The following is a 16108-nucleotide window of genomic DNA, read 5'->3' as shown; positions in this document are numbered from 1 at the left end:
ATTTATATAAGATTCAAGAAATTACTGTATAAACCAGCTCAAAGCTTTTTTCTACAAACTTATAATCAACATATTTTCCTTATAAGTACTAAACATTTTGCAAAAAAAAAAAAAAAGAGAGAAGACATATCTAATAAGTCAAGACTGCCCTTTTAAATGTTTTTAATTATGTATAAAAGTCTTTGAATGAAAAAGATTTATAATTTAGGAAAGAGAAAATGCAAAGTATTGTTTGTAAAGTAAACACGAGATATTTCCTCTAGGCAAGTAACAATCTAAATCCCTTTTAATTAATAACTCATATGGTCTACTTATTAACCAAGTCTTTTTGACAAATCCACTAAACCTCTTGTTTGTTGTTTCATTTTGTTTGTAAGAACCTCAAGTGTTTATTACATAGCAATGGCTGCATATTATTGCTAGAGTTTCCCCTAAATTTAGGGAAGAAAAGAGGTGAATAAGACATTCTTTGAAGGCCCAAAAAGCAAACTGGTCTTTTGGAAAAGTAGCCTTGATAAAATAGTCTTCGAGTGTGGGTAGTAAGCATACTTATGGGAATTCTTTTTGTTTCCTTTTTTCTGCTCTCCAGTTCATGAAGGCTCAGGAGAAACCAGTCAAAAGGAGACTTCCACCTGTGATATCTGCCAGTTTGGTGCAGAATGTGATGAAGACGCTGAGGATGTCTGGTAATGCGTTCTTTTTATTCTTTAAACAAATCATGACAATAATTTCTTTTTATTCCCTCGACCATTTCCTAAAAGACATTTTCAGCACGTTTTCCAATCCAGTTCCTAAGGGTGAAATTAAGGGCTATAATAAGAGCAAGGAATTTCTGAGGCTGAATTAAGAGCTGGACTAGCCAGGCAGCTGTTAAGAACGTTCGTTACTTGATACGATACGCTAAGATACCTTTTAGACCCCCAAATACTGTCAATGTTAAAAGATGGATAGAAAAATCATACTTATCAGGACGTTTCTTAGGAACCATGGTCAATAAACAATGGATGGTTGCTAATCTGCTTTCTAAGATGGTGGATCTGAGTAATTGCAGAGAATTGAAGGGTTCTGCATATGCGCACCCATAGCCAAATTAAGAAGACAGTAAAGCAAAGAATGATTTCTGGGCTTCTCTCTAGGATCAACTTCTCCCTTCATCCAAACAATACTCGACTCCTTCTGGAAACATGTTGAACAAATAATGAACAATATTCATTATTTTGAATGAGTCCCAAAATGTTAGTCCTCTGGGGCATCCACATGTATTACTCCTGCCTAAATCATCCCCAAAGGGAGCAACCCAAAGTTCAGCGTGAGGTCTTTGTGGTGTGATAGTGGAAAGAGGCAGGGTTCCCCCATCACTTATACACATACCTTCAGGAAAACAGCCAAGTGCCCTTTGTTGTCTTCATTGTGCAGACTGTGTTTGTCTAGAGGAGTTAACAATCATTTCGATCAAGGTGGCAAAGAGAGTAAATCTTAAATGTTCTTATCGCAAAAAAAAGAAATGGTGGTTGTGTCACGTGATGGAGGCGTTACTAACAGTATGGTGGTAATCATATTGCAATATATAAGCATATCAAACACGTGCGCATCTTAAATTTATACAATGTTATATGGCAACTCTATCTCAGTAGAGCTGGAGGCAAACAACAATACTTTGGATCAAACTTTTGTGGGTGGAGGGAGCCACTCATCCAAAGAACAAGAAGAAAAAAACTGAAGGCAAGATAATTTTGGCAAGAGTGAAACAGCCTGCACTTAAAATATTTACAGTTTTTTTGAATGAGGATTAAGTGGTGGATTCCAACAGAGCAAACTGGAGTTCTTAGGGTAAACTAATCAGGTACTTACAGGTAGACTCTGTAGCCAGGTGAATTAGCCACCCACTAATAAATGCAGACAGCAGTAGAGTTTTCCATACCTGCCAAACATTTCTCACCAATGGGCAGCTAGCAGCCAGGTGAGAGCTTATGTACTGGTTTGACCGCCTTGAGGGAAATAAATGTGTAATTTCTTAAGAGCATTTTGGGCATCTTAATGGCTAATGAATTTATCGTTCCCAAACCTGGCTGATCATCACAGTTACTCTGGAAACTTTTTAGACACACTAATTCTTTTGTTCCACCCCAAAACTAATAAATCAGAATTTCAGAGAAGTAGGGCTTAAATTTTTACTTATCTAAAACTCCCCCAAATGACTATGAAACACTGCTTTAAAATAAATGACTGACTCAAAGAATCATTTTGCTCTCTCAGTGCTTTTGGACTCTATATAGTCATAGCCATTATATATATTGAGACACACTGATAGGAAAGACATCCTTTAAACATTACATTTTTAATGTTTCCTGGTGACTGCATCTGTAGTTCAACATCATTTTTAAAGCTGTTAATTATCTTGCTGTCAATTATTTTACTTAAAAAAAATTCACACGGGTTCCTAATTTTTTCTTAGAATTTCCATTCCCCTGGTTTCTCGTCTCTTCAGTGGTCATCTTTAGGTAACATAGTTTCCTTTGCAGATGCAAAGATTTAAGAAACGATATGAATAGCCGCTAAAAGCTACTGGTTGCTCACTATGGGTTTGATCCATCTGTATACTTTTTCTTGTCGCTTATCTTTAACCCTAGGGGTAAATTCCACCATCCTTTCCCTTTACAAAGAGGAAACTGAGTTTTGAAGCGTTTAAGTGGCAGTCCACAATGAAGAGGTGAGGTGAAAGTAACTAGAGGGTGTTAGCCTAACAATTCAGCCAAAGATGCAATTAAAATAATATTTCTTTCCTGCCATGTCTGCAACAAGAAAATAGCCAGATTGCAGGCAGCTTAGATGTAGTGACTCAAGACCTGCAGGATTCAAGCTGGTGACAAGGGAGATGCCTGCAGCAGGCAGTGGGAAAATGTCCAGGCAAGCAGTGTCACTCCTGGTATTCTAGCAAAAGTTCCAATCTATGGTATGAGGGCAGGTGGAATGAGCAGATACACACAGGGCTGGTGGCATCCGAAAAATTCAGCAGGAGGTCATAGGTCCCAGCCATGCAACTGGAGCTAAGAAAAGGAAACCCAGTTATACAAAGGGAACAAGAAGGACAAAGCAGAACTTCAGCGATCAAGGAATTGGTTATCAATCAGGAAAAGAGAGACAGATCCGGGCAAGACTGGATAGATACCCACTTGCCGGAACTGGTGTAGAAAGCCAAGCCTTGGTTACAAGGGGCTGAGACGAGCGTCTAGATCTCAGAAATAAATTACAAGGTCAGAATGAAATCAGCAGCAAGGCTGACTGGATGCTGAATCAGTTAGCTTTTGGCTAGGACATCTTGTACGCCCCCAGCCTAGAGACAAGATTAGTTCCAAAATGCGGAATAAAGCTGAACCTCCAGATGGGGCTAAGTGGCTATAGCTGTGAAGATTAGAGGGATGCAGGGGGCAGGGAGCCAAGAAGATCATTATACTTCCCAGGCAAGAATGAAAAGTTGTTAGCATTTAAATAAAATGTACTTAAAATGTCCAATGTAAGCAAGAAGGAATGGTGCTGAAAGTGATAAGCGTATTGATTTTCATTTACATAAATACCTTTGTATGTTAACATTTTGTATTTAGTTATGACCATGAAGGGCAGATTGGGAACAGCTGAAGGACGCCAGAATAAAGCGATAAATGAAGTTAAATAGGCATGGAAGGAAAGAGGCTATAAAGTACAACAGAAGGCAGTTGGGGAGTGATCTGAGTCGTACTGGTCAACTGAAGCAGGGGAGTTTTGATGTGCTGTTGATTTTAGATGAAACCATGGCCAGGTCCTCTCGCAAACATAACGTATTGCATATGCTGTGTGGCAACAAGGAGTACAACTCAGTGTTCAATTTTATTTTTGCCTTTGATACTAACTAAACCCACCGTTTTATACATGCAAATTTCCTCAATCCTGCGTTATGAAGTAATTAACAAGATGTGAATAATTATTACTGTATTTGTGATATGGGAACAAAGATGAGAAATTAATTCCTGGTCTTTCTTTAACCCTGGCCTAAGAAATTAATATTTTATATTTCATCAGAGAAACTAAGTCTAGTTATCCAAAAATGCTTAGGTACTTGCCAAATGAGGACATATCTTTGTTAGAATTAAAAAGCCGGTTGGTCAGTTACAATCAATCACAATCACTTGATCTTTTCACAGATGAGTTTTGGAGTTAAACAAGTCACGCTGGGGGCGCCTGAGTCTGTTAAGTGTCCAACTTCAGCCCAGCTCATGATCCCCCACTTTGTGGGTTCAAGCCCCGCATCGGGCTCTGTGCTAACAGCTCAGAGCCTGGAGCCTGCTTCAGATTCTGTGTCTCTTTCTCTCTCTCTCTCTGCCCCTCCCCTGCTTACACTCTGTCTCTCTGTCTTCCAAAAATAAATAAACGTTAAAAAATTAAAAAAACAAAAACAAGTCACGCTGGACATGGAGAAAATAGAGGAAGAGAACTAATAATAATTAGAGAATGGCATTGATAAACCGTGATACTAAAGACATTACATTTTAATGCCTTTGAGAAAAACAGATGGTTTATAAGCTCATATACACCCCTCACGTACATTCTATGATTTCATTTCAAGGTTTTTCTCTTGCCTTTTCCTTCTTCTTATGGACAACATCAAGACTCTAGAGACCCGAAGATTTTCTCAATAGCAGAGAACCACCATTGCTACAGAAGATTCTTCAGTTACAGTAATTTTCCTATAGGGTAGGAAACAATTAAGCTTCCAAAAGAGGGAATTAAAAGTCCACATGGGAAGTGGTCCACAGCACAGATATATCCACTCTCATATCGGGGCATCCCTTTGTTTAGGATGGACTTCCAACAAATGGAACACCTGTGCAAAGGGATGTGTAAATTTGCTTATGGGGAAGGGGTTAAGAGGGGAAGGAAAGAAGGGCTTAAAAGATTGTTTCTCTTAATATCCAGACTGAAAAAAGTCAAAACTAATATGTTTATACATCAAAGAGACTCTCAAATGCCTCCTGCCAAATATAATTTATAAAGAAAAAGAATAGCTTATAAATAAGTCAAACATAAGAAAATTGACTCATTGCAGAGTAATAAAGCCAATCTGATAGCACTGGGAATACCAACTTATAATTTCAACAAATACTTCTGATACTTGGTTCGTTTTAGAAACAGGTTTATATTCCCTTAATTATCTTACCTGATAAATTATTTCTGTAAGTCCAAAGTAGGTCAATGGTAACTCTCTTTGCACTGGGAACTATTCCTAAGAAGTAATTAGCCTAGAACTTTCTGTTGGTCCTGTCAGTCAGAAGTAGTTCAGAGCCCCGGGGTTGATACTTGATTTAATATAAGAAAAAAGCAAGTTGATAGCTGAGTCTGATCATAGGAATGACTGGGTAAGAAATTGGCTGCCTGCCTAACATTTTCAGGGTGTCAGCATAGATCAAGGAAGGGAGCACAGGTGTAAAAGCAGATGTGGCTCGTGACAAATGATATAAAGGGGCAACTTAAATTATGTGTATTTGCTTCGTGTGTATGCTTTCTAGCTCCTATTTCCATTTTAACTTTGCTTTTGTATCCCACTCTACATGCTCCTCAGGCTCCACTGGCAAAATCTTATTGACTAAAATTCTATTAATTCCTCAGTAGTCATTCATTTTGTCTTTGAAAGCATTGATAATGTGTTCCAGTTTTACTGTATAGCATCCTTGAGTTTGACTGCAATGGGAAGAAAGGGAAAAAGCAAAGTAGTTGCAGTAAAATGAGCTCAGAGAAACTGAATGAGCATCTCTGTTTTTCTTATGTCATTGGCGTTCCATAACTGAGGGTGTGGGCTTTGACGTTGCTTTTGTGAGTGTCTCTTACAAAGACAGTTTAGTTTGAAGTCCTTAACATCTTGCTTCTTTGATCTGAGAAGGCTCCTTGTCACTAGGATGACTGTGTGTTGTTGGCATCATTCCCACCTTTAATGCATTTTGGACTGTGGAGAATCATGAATATTTGAAGCAGGACAATGGCCGTGGATGATCGTTGGCACTAGATTTCACCATACATAGTAGCAAATTAGGCATTAGGTCCTGCTGACTTTAGTGCTTTTGGATTACGAGTTTGAAAGGGAAAATTAAGACACCTCTGAGGAGAATACAGAAAATGATTTCTTTTAAAACTACTACCGGTCAACAAATGAACAAAAAGATTGTGTTACATTTGGAAAGTTTCCAGTTGTTTTCTACGAAGTAAAAAGATCAGTTAGGATTGTATACAGGATATTTCAAGAAGAGGATGCTGATTAGTCACAAAATCTTAGTGATTCAAGAGTTCATTCAGGCTCCTCTCAGGGTGTTTCCCTTTTATTGATTTCCTTTGCTCTCTTGCCTCAGAGCTGTAAATGTGCTTACCATAACTAGGACTGACTTCTAATGAATTTACTCATGGAGAGAATAAAAACACACATAAAAAAAATAAAAATAGGTCTGCTCTTGAAAAATCCAAGGTTTTTGTTGGATATAAATATGACTTTATGAGAAAACCTCTCCAATCTCAAGTTTCGTGGACTTGGGATATTGCCTCCCTCAAATCGTCTCTTCTCCTCCACCTTGAAGGCAGTGCGGTCACCTCTGAAAACTGCCATCGTATTTTCTGTTTGTGTAGATGGGTGGAGACTGAAGAGTAAAGACAAATCTCTTTCCTTCAATGCCTCCATTTGCCCAGAAAATTTTTCCAGAGACTAAAATATGCAGCTCTTGATTTGGGGTAACACACCTATTTCCATTCCCACAATTCCGAGGGGAAATGCAGACATTTTTAGCAAATCCATAGACAAATGTAAAAGTTCGTTTGATTTCATTTCTTTCTTATTATGCATTCCTCCAGTTATCTTAATCAAGAAAAAAAATAACTTGTGTTTTTTTAATTCCACACAAAGAAATAAAATTTAGAATGCAATTGGAGTTAAAAAGGACTAGTATTTGTTACATGGTCTATACAATGATCTGTGCCAACAAACACCTGATCTGTGACCGAAACTTCCTTCTGTAGTAGCTGCCAGTAATAAATCTGCAAACTGAATCTAACATTTTGTCACTTTGAGAGATAAATGAATAACAATGCCACTTCAAATGAACAACAGGCAATCTCAGAAAACAAACAACAAATGAACAACTAACCCACCCACCAAAAATGGAACATTATACTTTGTGAAAAGTGAAACTTAAAAAATAAAATTGAGGGGCGCCTGGGTGGCTCAGTCGGTTGGGCGTCCGACTTCGGCTCAGGTCATGATCTCACGGTCAGTGAGTTCGAGCCCCGTGTCGGGCTCTGTGCTGACAGCTCAGAGCCTGGAGCTTGTTTCAGATTCTGTGTCTCCCTCTCTGTCTGACCTTCCCCCATTCATGCTCTGTCTCTCTCTCTCTCAAAAATGAATAAACGTTAAAAAATTTTTTTTTAAATAAATAAAATTGAAATTTGCAAATAAGCCATGGTCTTTAAAACAATGGCTTACCTCAGGTCTTCTGTGATACTGGGCTCCTTCAAAAGGAATTAGATTTTCCCCTAAGTTCTTTTGAAATTTTTCACCTAAGTTCTTTTGAATTTTTCTCAGTAACTATGCCACAGCTATGCTATCACATAATGATTGATGAAACTTAATTATGGTGTAACAGATACAAACATAAATCTGGTGTGGACTACCAGAAAAAATAGGAATAAAGTATTCTAAACTTTCACATATGTTTTATATGCTTTTAATCATTTTTATTTAGCTTGTGCAATATAAATCATGTAACTTACGTTTTATATAAAAATAATGAAATACTGCACGAAAGCAGAACAAAGGAACAAAATTCCTAAGTACGTGTATTTCTACCACTAATTTAACTGTTTTTGTTACTTATGTCTCTTTTTACTTGCTGTTTGAATCTTGTTTTTGGACTCTACCCTGCTAATGGGGTTTGCCTTACTTTTGGTGTTCGTTCATCAAGCTCTCATTCTCAATTTCCTCTAGACTTGTCTGAGTCTCAGTTTCTAGTATACACCGAGTCAAAGATTGCTCCCCGCTAGAATTAGAGAACACCTATTCCATCTTCTCGCGTCCCACTGTAACGCCCCAGTCTCAGACATGAAAGTATGATTCGCATAGTTATCAAAATATGACCGAACTTCCAAAAGTTTGTTTCCCATATGGCAGCCGCCATCATAACGTTTACGCTTATGGAGCTATTTAATCCTCATAATCTCATGAAGTTAGATGCATTAACATTTTTCCATTATTAATATTTCCAAAATTATTAATCCAGTATTAATATTTCCAAAATATTATGGAGCTATTTAATCCTTCTCATAATCTCATGAAGTTAGATGCGTTAATATTTTCCATTTTCAAGAAAGGAAACTGAGGCACAGAGTGGCTACACAAACTGCCCAAAGCCAGACAGTAAGCGGAAGAGCTAGGATTTGAACCCCAACAGACTGACTCAAGAGGCCACCACTCACTGTCTTCTCATATATTTAATGGGATGAATTGAGTGGGTGCATGTGTAGTATACATTATGTATATACACACACATATACTGAATTTCATATCTTTTGTCTTGAAATAGAATATGAAAACAAAGACTTAAGTGAGGAAATCCACCATGAGCAGGTCCACATTGTCTATGATGACCTTGAAGTATTTTCTTTCTCACTATGTACATACATTTCCTTAGAGACTGGATGGCTTTCCTTCGTTTTGTTTTGTTTGTTCTTCATGGAAGCATTGAATTATCTGTGGAGGATGTCATGACTATATATGCCCAATTAGAGGAGGTTATTAGGTATAACGTTGCAAAGAACAGACGTATCTTCACCAAAACCTGATTATTTTGAGCTGTTTCAACTTCAGTTTGCTGCTTTTGAAGTGACAGTAGCAGCCTTCTTAATGGACCGGGGGGGGGGGCATAATTTATATATTAACTAGGTAGGTTTTAGATCTTTTTATCCAGAAAGGAGGCATGTGAGAGATGAGCCATTCAACATTCCTCCTTCCTTTAATGCTGGTGTGCCACTATCAGCCACGTGTCACAGTGTGTGCAAGAAGCAGAGAACACTGAGGAACCCAGACGAACAAGGGCGCTGTTCAGTAAGCCATTTGCTAAGTGACGTTGTCCTTACTATCTCTGGGAGTAGCTGATGGGCTGTGTGCCCCTTTCCAAGTAGCAAAAGAGAATTGATTACAAATGCGTATTCTGGCCATAAGAATAGAAGTTATGGCATGTCAGAGAAAAGGGGGAAAATCGCTACATTCAATGGCAGCTGAATATGGCCCCCATGCCAGTGGGTTTTAATCCCTGTGGTAGTGGCAGTGCGCTGCTGTGTCTTGCCGTTTGGCACTTCAACATATCATGTCAAGCCTTTTATTTCCCAATCTCGTAGATCTTCTTGAAGGTTACATTAAAATAGGTTTTTTTCTGATTATAAAAGTGGCACATGTTTATCGCAGAGAATTTGAAAAAACTAGAAGCATAAAAACTCTATTAAAATGGCATCTCCATCATCCCTCCATTCCAAGAAAACCACTGCAAAATTTGGAGGAATATACTCCCCCCACATCAGTGTTTATGTATGTGTGCATACACGTGCCTGTATATATTTTTAATGAAAATCAAGTCATTGTTTACACATCCATAGACCCCCTCCCCAAAATTTTTACTTAAGGTTAAGGATGAGCGTGGAGATTGTTAGGAATGTTAAATAAACTTATGAAGACCATATTCAGATTTGAACATAATTTCTGTGTTCTATTATATTATATCATTTTCCTTTCAAAATTTGTGAACTTCTGAAGACGAATAGATTTGAGAGCACTGTCCCAACTTTTGAGATCTAAAAAACTTACCAAAACCTAATTCCCTTCTGAGTCCACCTTAGACATTTTTCTTGGTTAACTCCAAGAGACTGGATGGTTCGTGAACTGTAAACATTTCGTTGTCTGTTTCCAGAGCATTCATAATAAATAGCTTTCTGAGGTATAAGCATTATTTACAGAGAAACTGTCCTCCCAAAGGTGTTTTAAATTGGGTAGAAACTATTGCTAGTCTTCAGTGGTTTACTTCCAAACAGTAATATATCGTGTGTGTTAGTTCATCTAAACAACAAATCAGCAAACCATCCTCCACAGCCAACATCAGTCCGTTCCAGACACATCCCCCTACAAGCAGGATGTGTATTTTCTACTAAGTGATTGAACAAATTGTAAAATTACATGCAACACCCCACTGGACAATCAATATTCCTGAAGCTCTAAATGCTTATTGTAGTAAAGAAAAAAATAAATGAAGGAAAGGGAGGTCTGATTTTTCTAATCCCCCACCCAGTGCCAAGTAGAATCATTCAGGAGTGGATCCATTCTTCCCCTCACCACTAAGCTATGAATGAAACATAAGAAATCAGGATGATGCACTTGGGACGGATGATCTTCTAAAGATTGTTTACCACAGCTCTTTTTTATTCATTACAGTCTTTTTAAAGTCTTTGACATAGTAGTTTTCTCTATTCTCTGAGCTCATTCTAAAATGAGCTTTCTGCAATCAAAATTGTACTATCCAGGGTAATAAAAGTAATGCTAGACTACAAGTAGCCATAGTGACTATAATGAGCAGATATTAAAAGATATACACAACAAGTGGCACAAATGCAAAAATAATAAGTGAAATAAAATACTGTCTTCACATTAGCAAACATTAGTGATGTATTTCTGTAATAAACATAGATATCGACATGAACACAGCACTTTAAAACATTCAAATATAACATCGAATTATTAATTATGACAAAGAAATGAAAGAATATATTTGATTGAAGTATGCAGTTTAATTTTAATTGAATTTATTTTTGCTGAAAGAAAAAACAAAAACAACCAGACATGAGGAAGCACTTACTTTGTGCCCTGCACTCCTCTACGGGCTTTGTATTTATTAATTCATGTAATCCTCATTGACTAAAGGGTGTGATTACTATTGCAGTTTTAAATATGATGAAACTGAAGCACAAAGGTGTTAAATAACATGTCTAAATTTACTTAGCTATTAAAGTTCAAAGTCAAGATTCAAAGTCAGAGTCCACCCTGTGACCTATTTTGTAAACATTGTGCTCCAGAAAACTGGGGACACAATGGAGAACTTGCAAGACTCAGAGGAGTTTTACAGGTGTAGAGAAGGGGGCGACATTTCCCTGGGAAAACAGAGAGAGGAATGTATGTTTAATTAGCATGGAAGTCAAGTGTACCCTCCATAGAAGTCAAGTGAGCCATCTCATCTAATCCTTTACAAAGTTGCAGTAAGTTAGGTCTTATTTTCCTCCACTTAGAGAAAGAAGGAAACCAAGTGTTGAGAGATCAATAACATGCCAAATATATGTTGCTATATAGGAGCAGTTCTTGAGTTCAACCTCAGATTTTTCTAAGTCCAAGGTGCATGCCCTCCCATTTTAGTGCATAATGCTAAAGAACAGATGTCAGGGTAGAATTAAGGTAGTTATAGAAACTGTCTTTTCAGAAGGAAGAATAGCTTATGAGATTGTGTGTAGTACTGAAGGGCTGGAAAAGTACCCATAGCCAAATGATGGAAGACTCAGTTGTCAAATATATTACTTCCCTCAACACCATTACTGGTGGGAGAGCCTGCATCGTGTAAATGGAGGTCTCGGTCCTTGGAATGCCCACAAGAAGATTTACGTGGGGATCCATGTTCAAATAAAAACAGCCAGAAGGAAAGTAGCAAGCACAAAGCAGTTTATTAAAGCAGAAGTACACTCTCAAGGTGTGAGAGCCAGCGCGTTCCATGAAGCGGAATCAGCCCTTAGGTAGTTTTGACATTGGGTATTTGTTGCGTCTCTCTGAGCTGGGAGGAGCAGTGACTACAGTGGGGTGGTCTCTAATGGAGGCTGCTTCCAATCATTTGGGGAACTCCTCCCACAGGTTGCGAGGGGGAGTTTTTGACCATACAAGGTTTGTACTGGAGTGGTCCTGGCAGCCTTTCTCTTTGGGGGAGGTGGGGGGAGGGGGCTGTTCCCACAATGCAAATGCATGATAATGAGGCTGAGGTTACCTCGGGATGGAGGTGAAAGAAGAGAGCACGTGCTTTGCACCTATGGCTCTCGATCTGTCATCCCCAAGGTCTTGGAAGTCACAAGGTCAGGATGTTGTGTCCCTGGGCTTTAATATGTAGCTTATTTATCACCGTCCTTGCCTCCATCTCATGCCTCCACCATTCCCCTTCAAGGACTAAGGGCTCTGCCTTGGGGCGTTCCTTCCACTGCTCATGTCTAGCTTCTCCCTAACAACACTAAATGTAATAACAGATAAGTGTCAAATTCTCAGAGATATCACACACACACACACACACACACACACACACACACACACTTATTTCTTGCTCTTATCACATTTCAAGGCAAGTGTTCCTAATCAGTCTTCACAAGGTTTTTAGGAACTGTATCTCTTTCCATGCCATGGGCCTGTGTTTCCCCAAATCACTGAGATTCTATTCACTCATTTAATAAAAAGCACAAAAAGAAGAAAAGATCATACATGGGAATTTTTATCAGCCAGTCTCGGAAGTGGCATTTCTCACTTCCACATATATCCCTCCCGCCAGAACATGTGCTACGTAGTAAAAGTAGCATTAAGAGAAAGAACCCAGGAGTGAAAGTTTAATAATGGCCCTGAAAGAGAGATACTAGAATCGGGAAAGCTGTACAGGAGCAGTAGATGTTTACTTAGTATGTCTGATGGGTCATCTGCTCTCTGAGCCCCGGCGATACAGTATTTGACATAGAACAAGTTCGAGCCTGTAATGAGCTTACATTTTGGGGAAGTTCTCATCTGTGGAGGTGACATAGATGCTAAGAAGAGGAGAGATGGAGGAGGAGGGGGTTAAGTGATACAGAAATAAAATAGTAAGCAAGCAAGATACTTTCAGATAATACAAGTTCAGAAAACAGAGTCCTGGGGGAAGGAGACACCACTCAAGTTTGGGTATGTAGGGAATGCCTCTCTGAAGATTGCTGTGGATCCAAATAGGAGGCAAGGCAAGAACCAGCCTCATAAAAATCTGTAGACCTAGAAATCTGAGCAGAGAGAACCTGTAGCCTAAAGGCACAAGAGTGCAGGGGAGCTTGGTGTGCTGAAGGAACTAATTGAAGCTTAGTGTGGCTAAGGTCTTAGATGAAGTTGAAAAAGGGCCTAATCATGAAGTTTCTAGAAGGCCTCAGTGACAAGTGTTGATTTCATTCTGGGTATACTGAGAAGCCTTCAGATGTGTTCATCTGGAAGTGATTTGATTTAGTCATCTGCACTGTCCGTCCTCCTGAGCTTTACTAGACCACTCCAGAACATAGCCATTGCCCCCTTCTCCCTTATCCCATGGCACTTTCTCCCATTTCAATTTTGTCAGTACCTAGTGACCTGGAAGTGTATGTATGTGATTTCCCCAACTGAAATGTAACCTCCTGGAAAGCAGAGACTGGTATATAATTTGTGCCTTCGCCAGTAACAAGCACAGCTCCAAGAAAGCATTTAGGGCCTGAGTAAGTACATGAATGCATGAATGATAAATAAATAAATGAAGGAAAGAACAATAGTTAAAGGGATAAAGAGCAGTATCCTTTTGTATTTGGAGTCTGTAATGTGCTTTTTCACCTTCACTGTCATATGACCCACATGAGCACAATGGGTACACGCGGAAGAATGCGTAAATGGCACAATTATAAGAAACAAGAGTTTAGAGCAAGAGTCAAAGAGAAGGTAAAATTTTGAGGATGAGCACCAGGAAAGAACAGTGGGAATAGGGATCAGGAGGTAGAGTCAATTTGGAGCATGAGAGGGAGGTGATGAGAAAAAGTTACTTTCTGATTCAGCTGACAAAAGGCAGAAACGCACGGAATACCCAGTAGGCAAATAATTAAAGGTTAAGTTGTGTGGTGCAGACAGGAAGAGCTGCAGGAGTTCAGAGAAATCTAATAAAGAATGTGAATTTGGGGCTGAGCAATGAAAATAGACACTGGGGATAGCAAAAAGTTAGACTGTTGGGTAAAAAGGACCCAAAATAGTTACAGAAAATAATATGATATTGGAAGGAAAGGATAAACTAATGAAAATAGAAAGACATCAGTATATATTAATGACAGAAGTTAGAAGTAGACCAAATAAGAAAAATATGGAGGAGCTGCTGTCCTCCATTTGTTTAATTAGAATATAAAATTACTGCCCAGGTGGTCACTAAATATTTCTGACTTCCTGCCTCCAAAGTAGGTAGGGAACGCAAATCCTGCTGTGTTCTTGGACTGTACTTGAGGTTGGGGAAACTCATGTCTAGTTCAGTGCCTTGACCAGTGGCTGAGTATTTGATTGCCAATACAAAATTCTGCCAAGTTCTTTCCTTTTTCTGGAATAGTAACCGGCAACGTTCAAGTAGGTTACTGCTTCCTGGGTCTTTGGGTGAAACGAAACATGAGTAATAAATAGATCTTTGTCATTTTAAGCCACTGAAATGTTGAAGTTGTTTATTACTACAGCACAATAATATCTTGTCCAAACTGATAAACTTGACACGGGTGAGAAAACGTAGATGTGGAGTGAGATTGACTCTTGAAAAAGAAAGCAATGGAGAAATTAGGGGTCATTAGAGAAGACAGAGACTCAAAGTTGGCAAATGATACCGCCATGGTCTGAATGTTTGTTTCCTCCCTAAATCGTATGTTGAAACCTAACCTCCAAGGTGATGGTAGTAGGACGTAGGGCCTTTGGGAGGTGGCTAGGTCATGAGAGTGGAGACTGCATGATCAGTGTCCATGTAGAAAAAAACCCAGAATGCCAGCTCACCCCTTCTCCTTGTGATGTCAGAGACCGCTATCTGTGAGGAAGTGGGCACCTCCAGACACCCGTGCCATGATCTTGGAGTTCTCCAGAATGGTGAGAAATAAATTAACTGTTTTTATAAGCCACCCAGTTTATGGTATTTTTGACATAGCAGCACAAATGGATCAAAACATTGGCCAAGCTTCCAATGTGCTTATCCCCAAAGGCCTTGAAGTGGGGTGGCCCTGAAAACTTAACTGCAGATGTGTCTACCTGCCCATCCATGCTCTACCCAGTGAGAAATGGACTAGTGAAGTCCTCCGGCTGGCTGGCTGTGCCACCTTCCCTGTCTCCTCTTCAGGGCCCACATGAATTAGGTTGACTGGCCTGAGGTTCAGAAAATTAAGAGGCTGCCTAGGGGTGCCTCCAAATCTCCAGCACCACAATGCCTATGAAAAAAAAGAAAAAAGCATCAGAGATGAACAGAATCAGAAACATAAAGTAGGACAACTTATAAACAGGGGAGAGCAAAATGTTTGATTGGCTTCTGATAAGAAGGATATATTTAGGAAGATAAAACTAAGCTTACAAGAATAAACCAGAAATTAATTTTCCATGTGAGGCCTACAAATATAGGGACTTGTAAAAAGAAAAGAGAACAAAAAAAAAATAGGTAAAGTCATTTTTCTTCCTACAACGTGCAACATATTAGTGATTTTTTTTTTTTCCCATGGAGGGATGAGGAGGAAGGTGGAAGGGGAAGGAAATGAATATCTTTTTTAGCTTAATCTTTGACTACTTGTAGTGACTTAAATTTGGTGTGTTATACTTAAAACTATATCTGAGAAACTTTATTCATCGGCCATGAATCAAGAGTTCAAATCCTACCGGTCTTATTTTAATAGACAAAAACATGCTTTGGTGGATGGATGGTGGGTGGATAGATAGGTGATTGTATGGGTGGGTAGATAGATAGATAGATAGATAGATAGATATAATGAGGCAGCTCAGTATCTGGAGAGACCATAGACTTTGTGTAAAACAGAAGGCAGAAGGCTGAAAGAACAGAGGGCCTTTGTGCTAAAATCAGTCTAATTAAGAGCTCAGATGCTAAAGTCAGACCGAGCTTACATTTTGGTGTTGTCACTTACTTCTGTGTGGCCTTAGGCAAACTCCTTAACCTTCCTGAGTCTCGGTGCCTTCATACATGTAAAGAGAATTTGAACACTTATAAGGGTATTAGAAAGATGCATCAGAGCATAATTCATTAACGAGTTTTCT

At 38.9% G+C, this 16108-nt stretch overlaps 1 protein-coding gene across 2 annotated transcripts in view; it reads left to right on the top strand.

Moving 5' to 3' along the window:
- TMEFF2 (transmembrane protein with EGF like and two follistatin like domains 2) overlaps positions 1-16108 on the top strand; it is a 232074-nt gene that overhangs the window by 131731 nt on the left and 84235 nt on the right. For both annotated transcript variants that reach the window (XM_040475703.1, XM_040475704.1), the window contains exon 5: positions 590-686. In XM_040475703.1, the coding sequence (XP_040331637.1) occupies positions 590-686 (97 nt within the window). The remainder of the gene's footprint in view (positions 1-589; positions 687-16108) is intronic.

Source organism: Herpailurus yagouaroundi, unplaced genomic scaffold (assembly GCF_014898765.1).
Source record: "Herpailurus yagouaroundi ecotype Mexico unplaced genomic scaffold, PumYag 140, whole genome shotgun sequence".
Taxonomy (NCBI): domain Eukaryota; kingdom Metazoa; phylum Chordata; class Mammalia; order Carnivora; family Felidae; genus Herpailurus; species Herpailurus yagouaroundi.
This window is presented reverse-complemented; position numbering and strand designations above follow the sequence as displayed.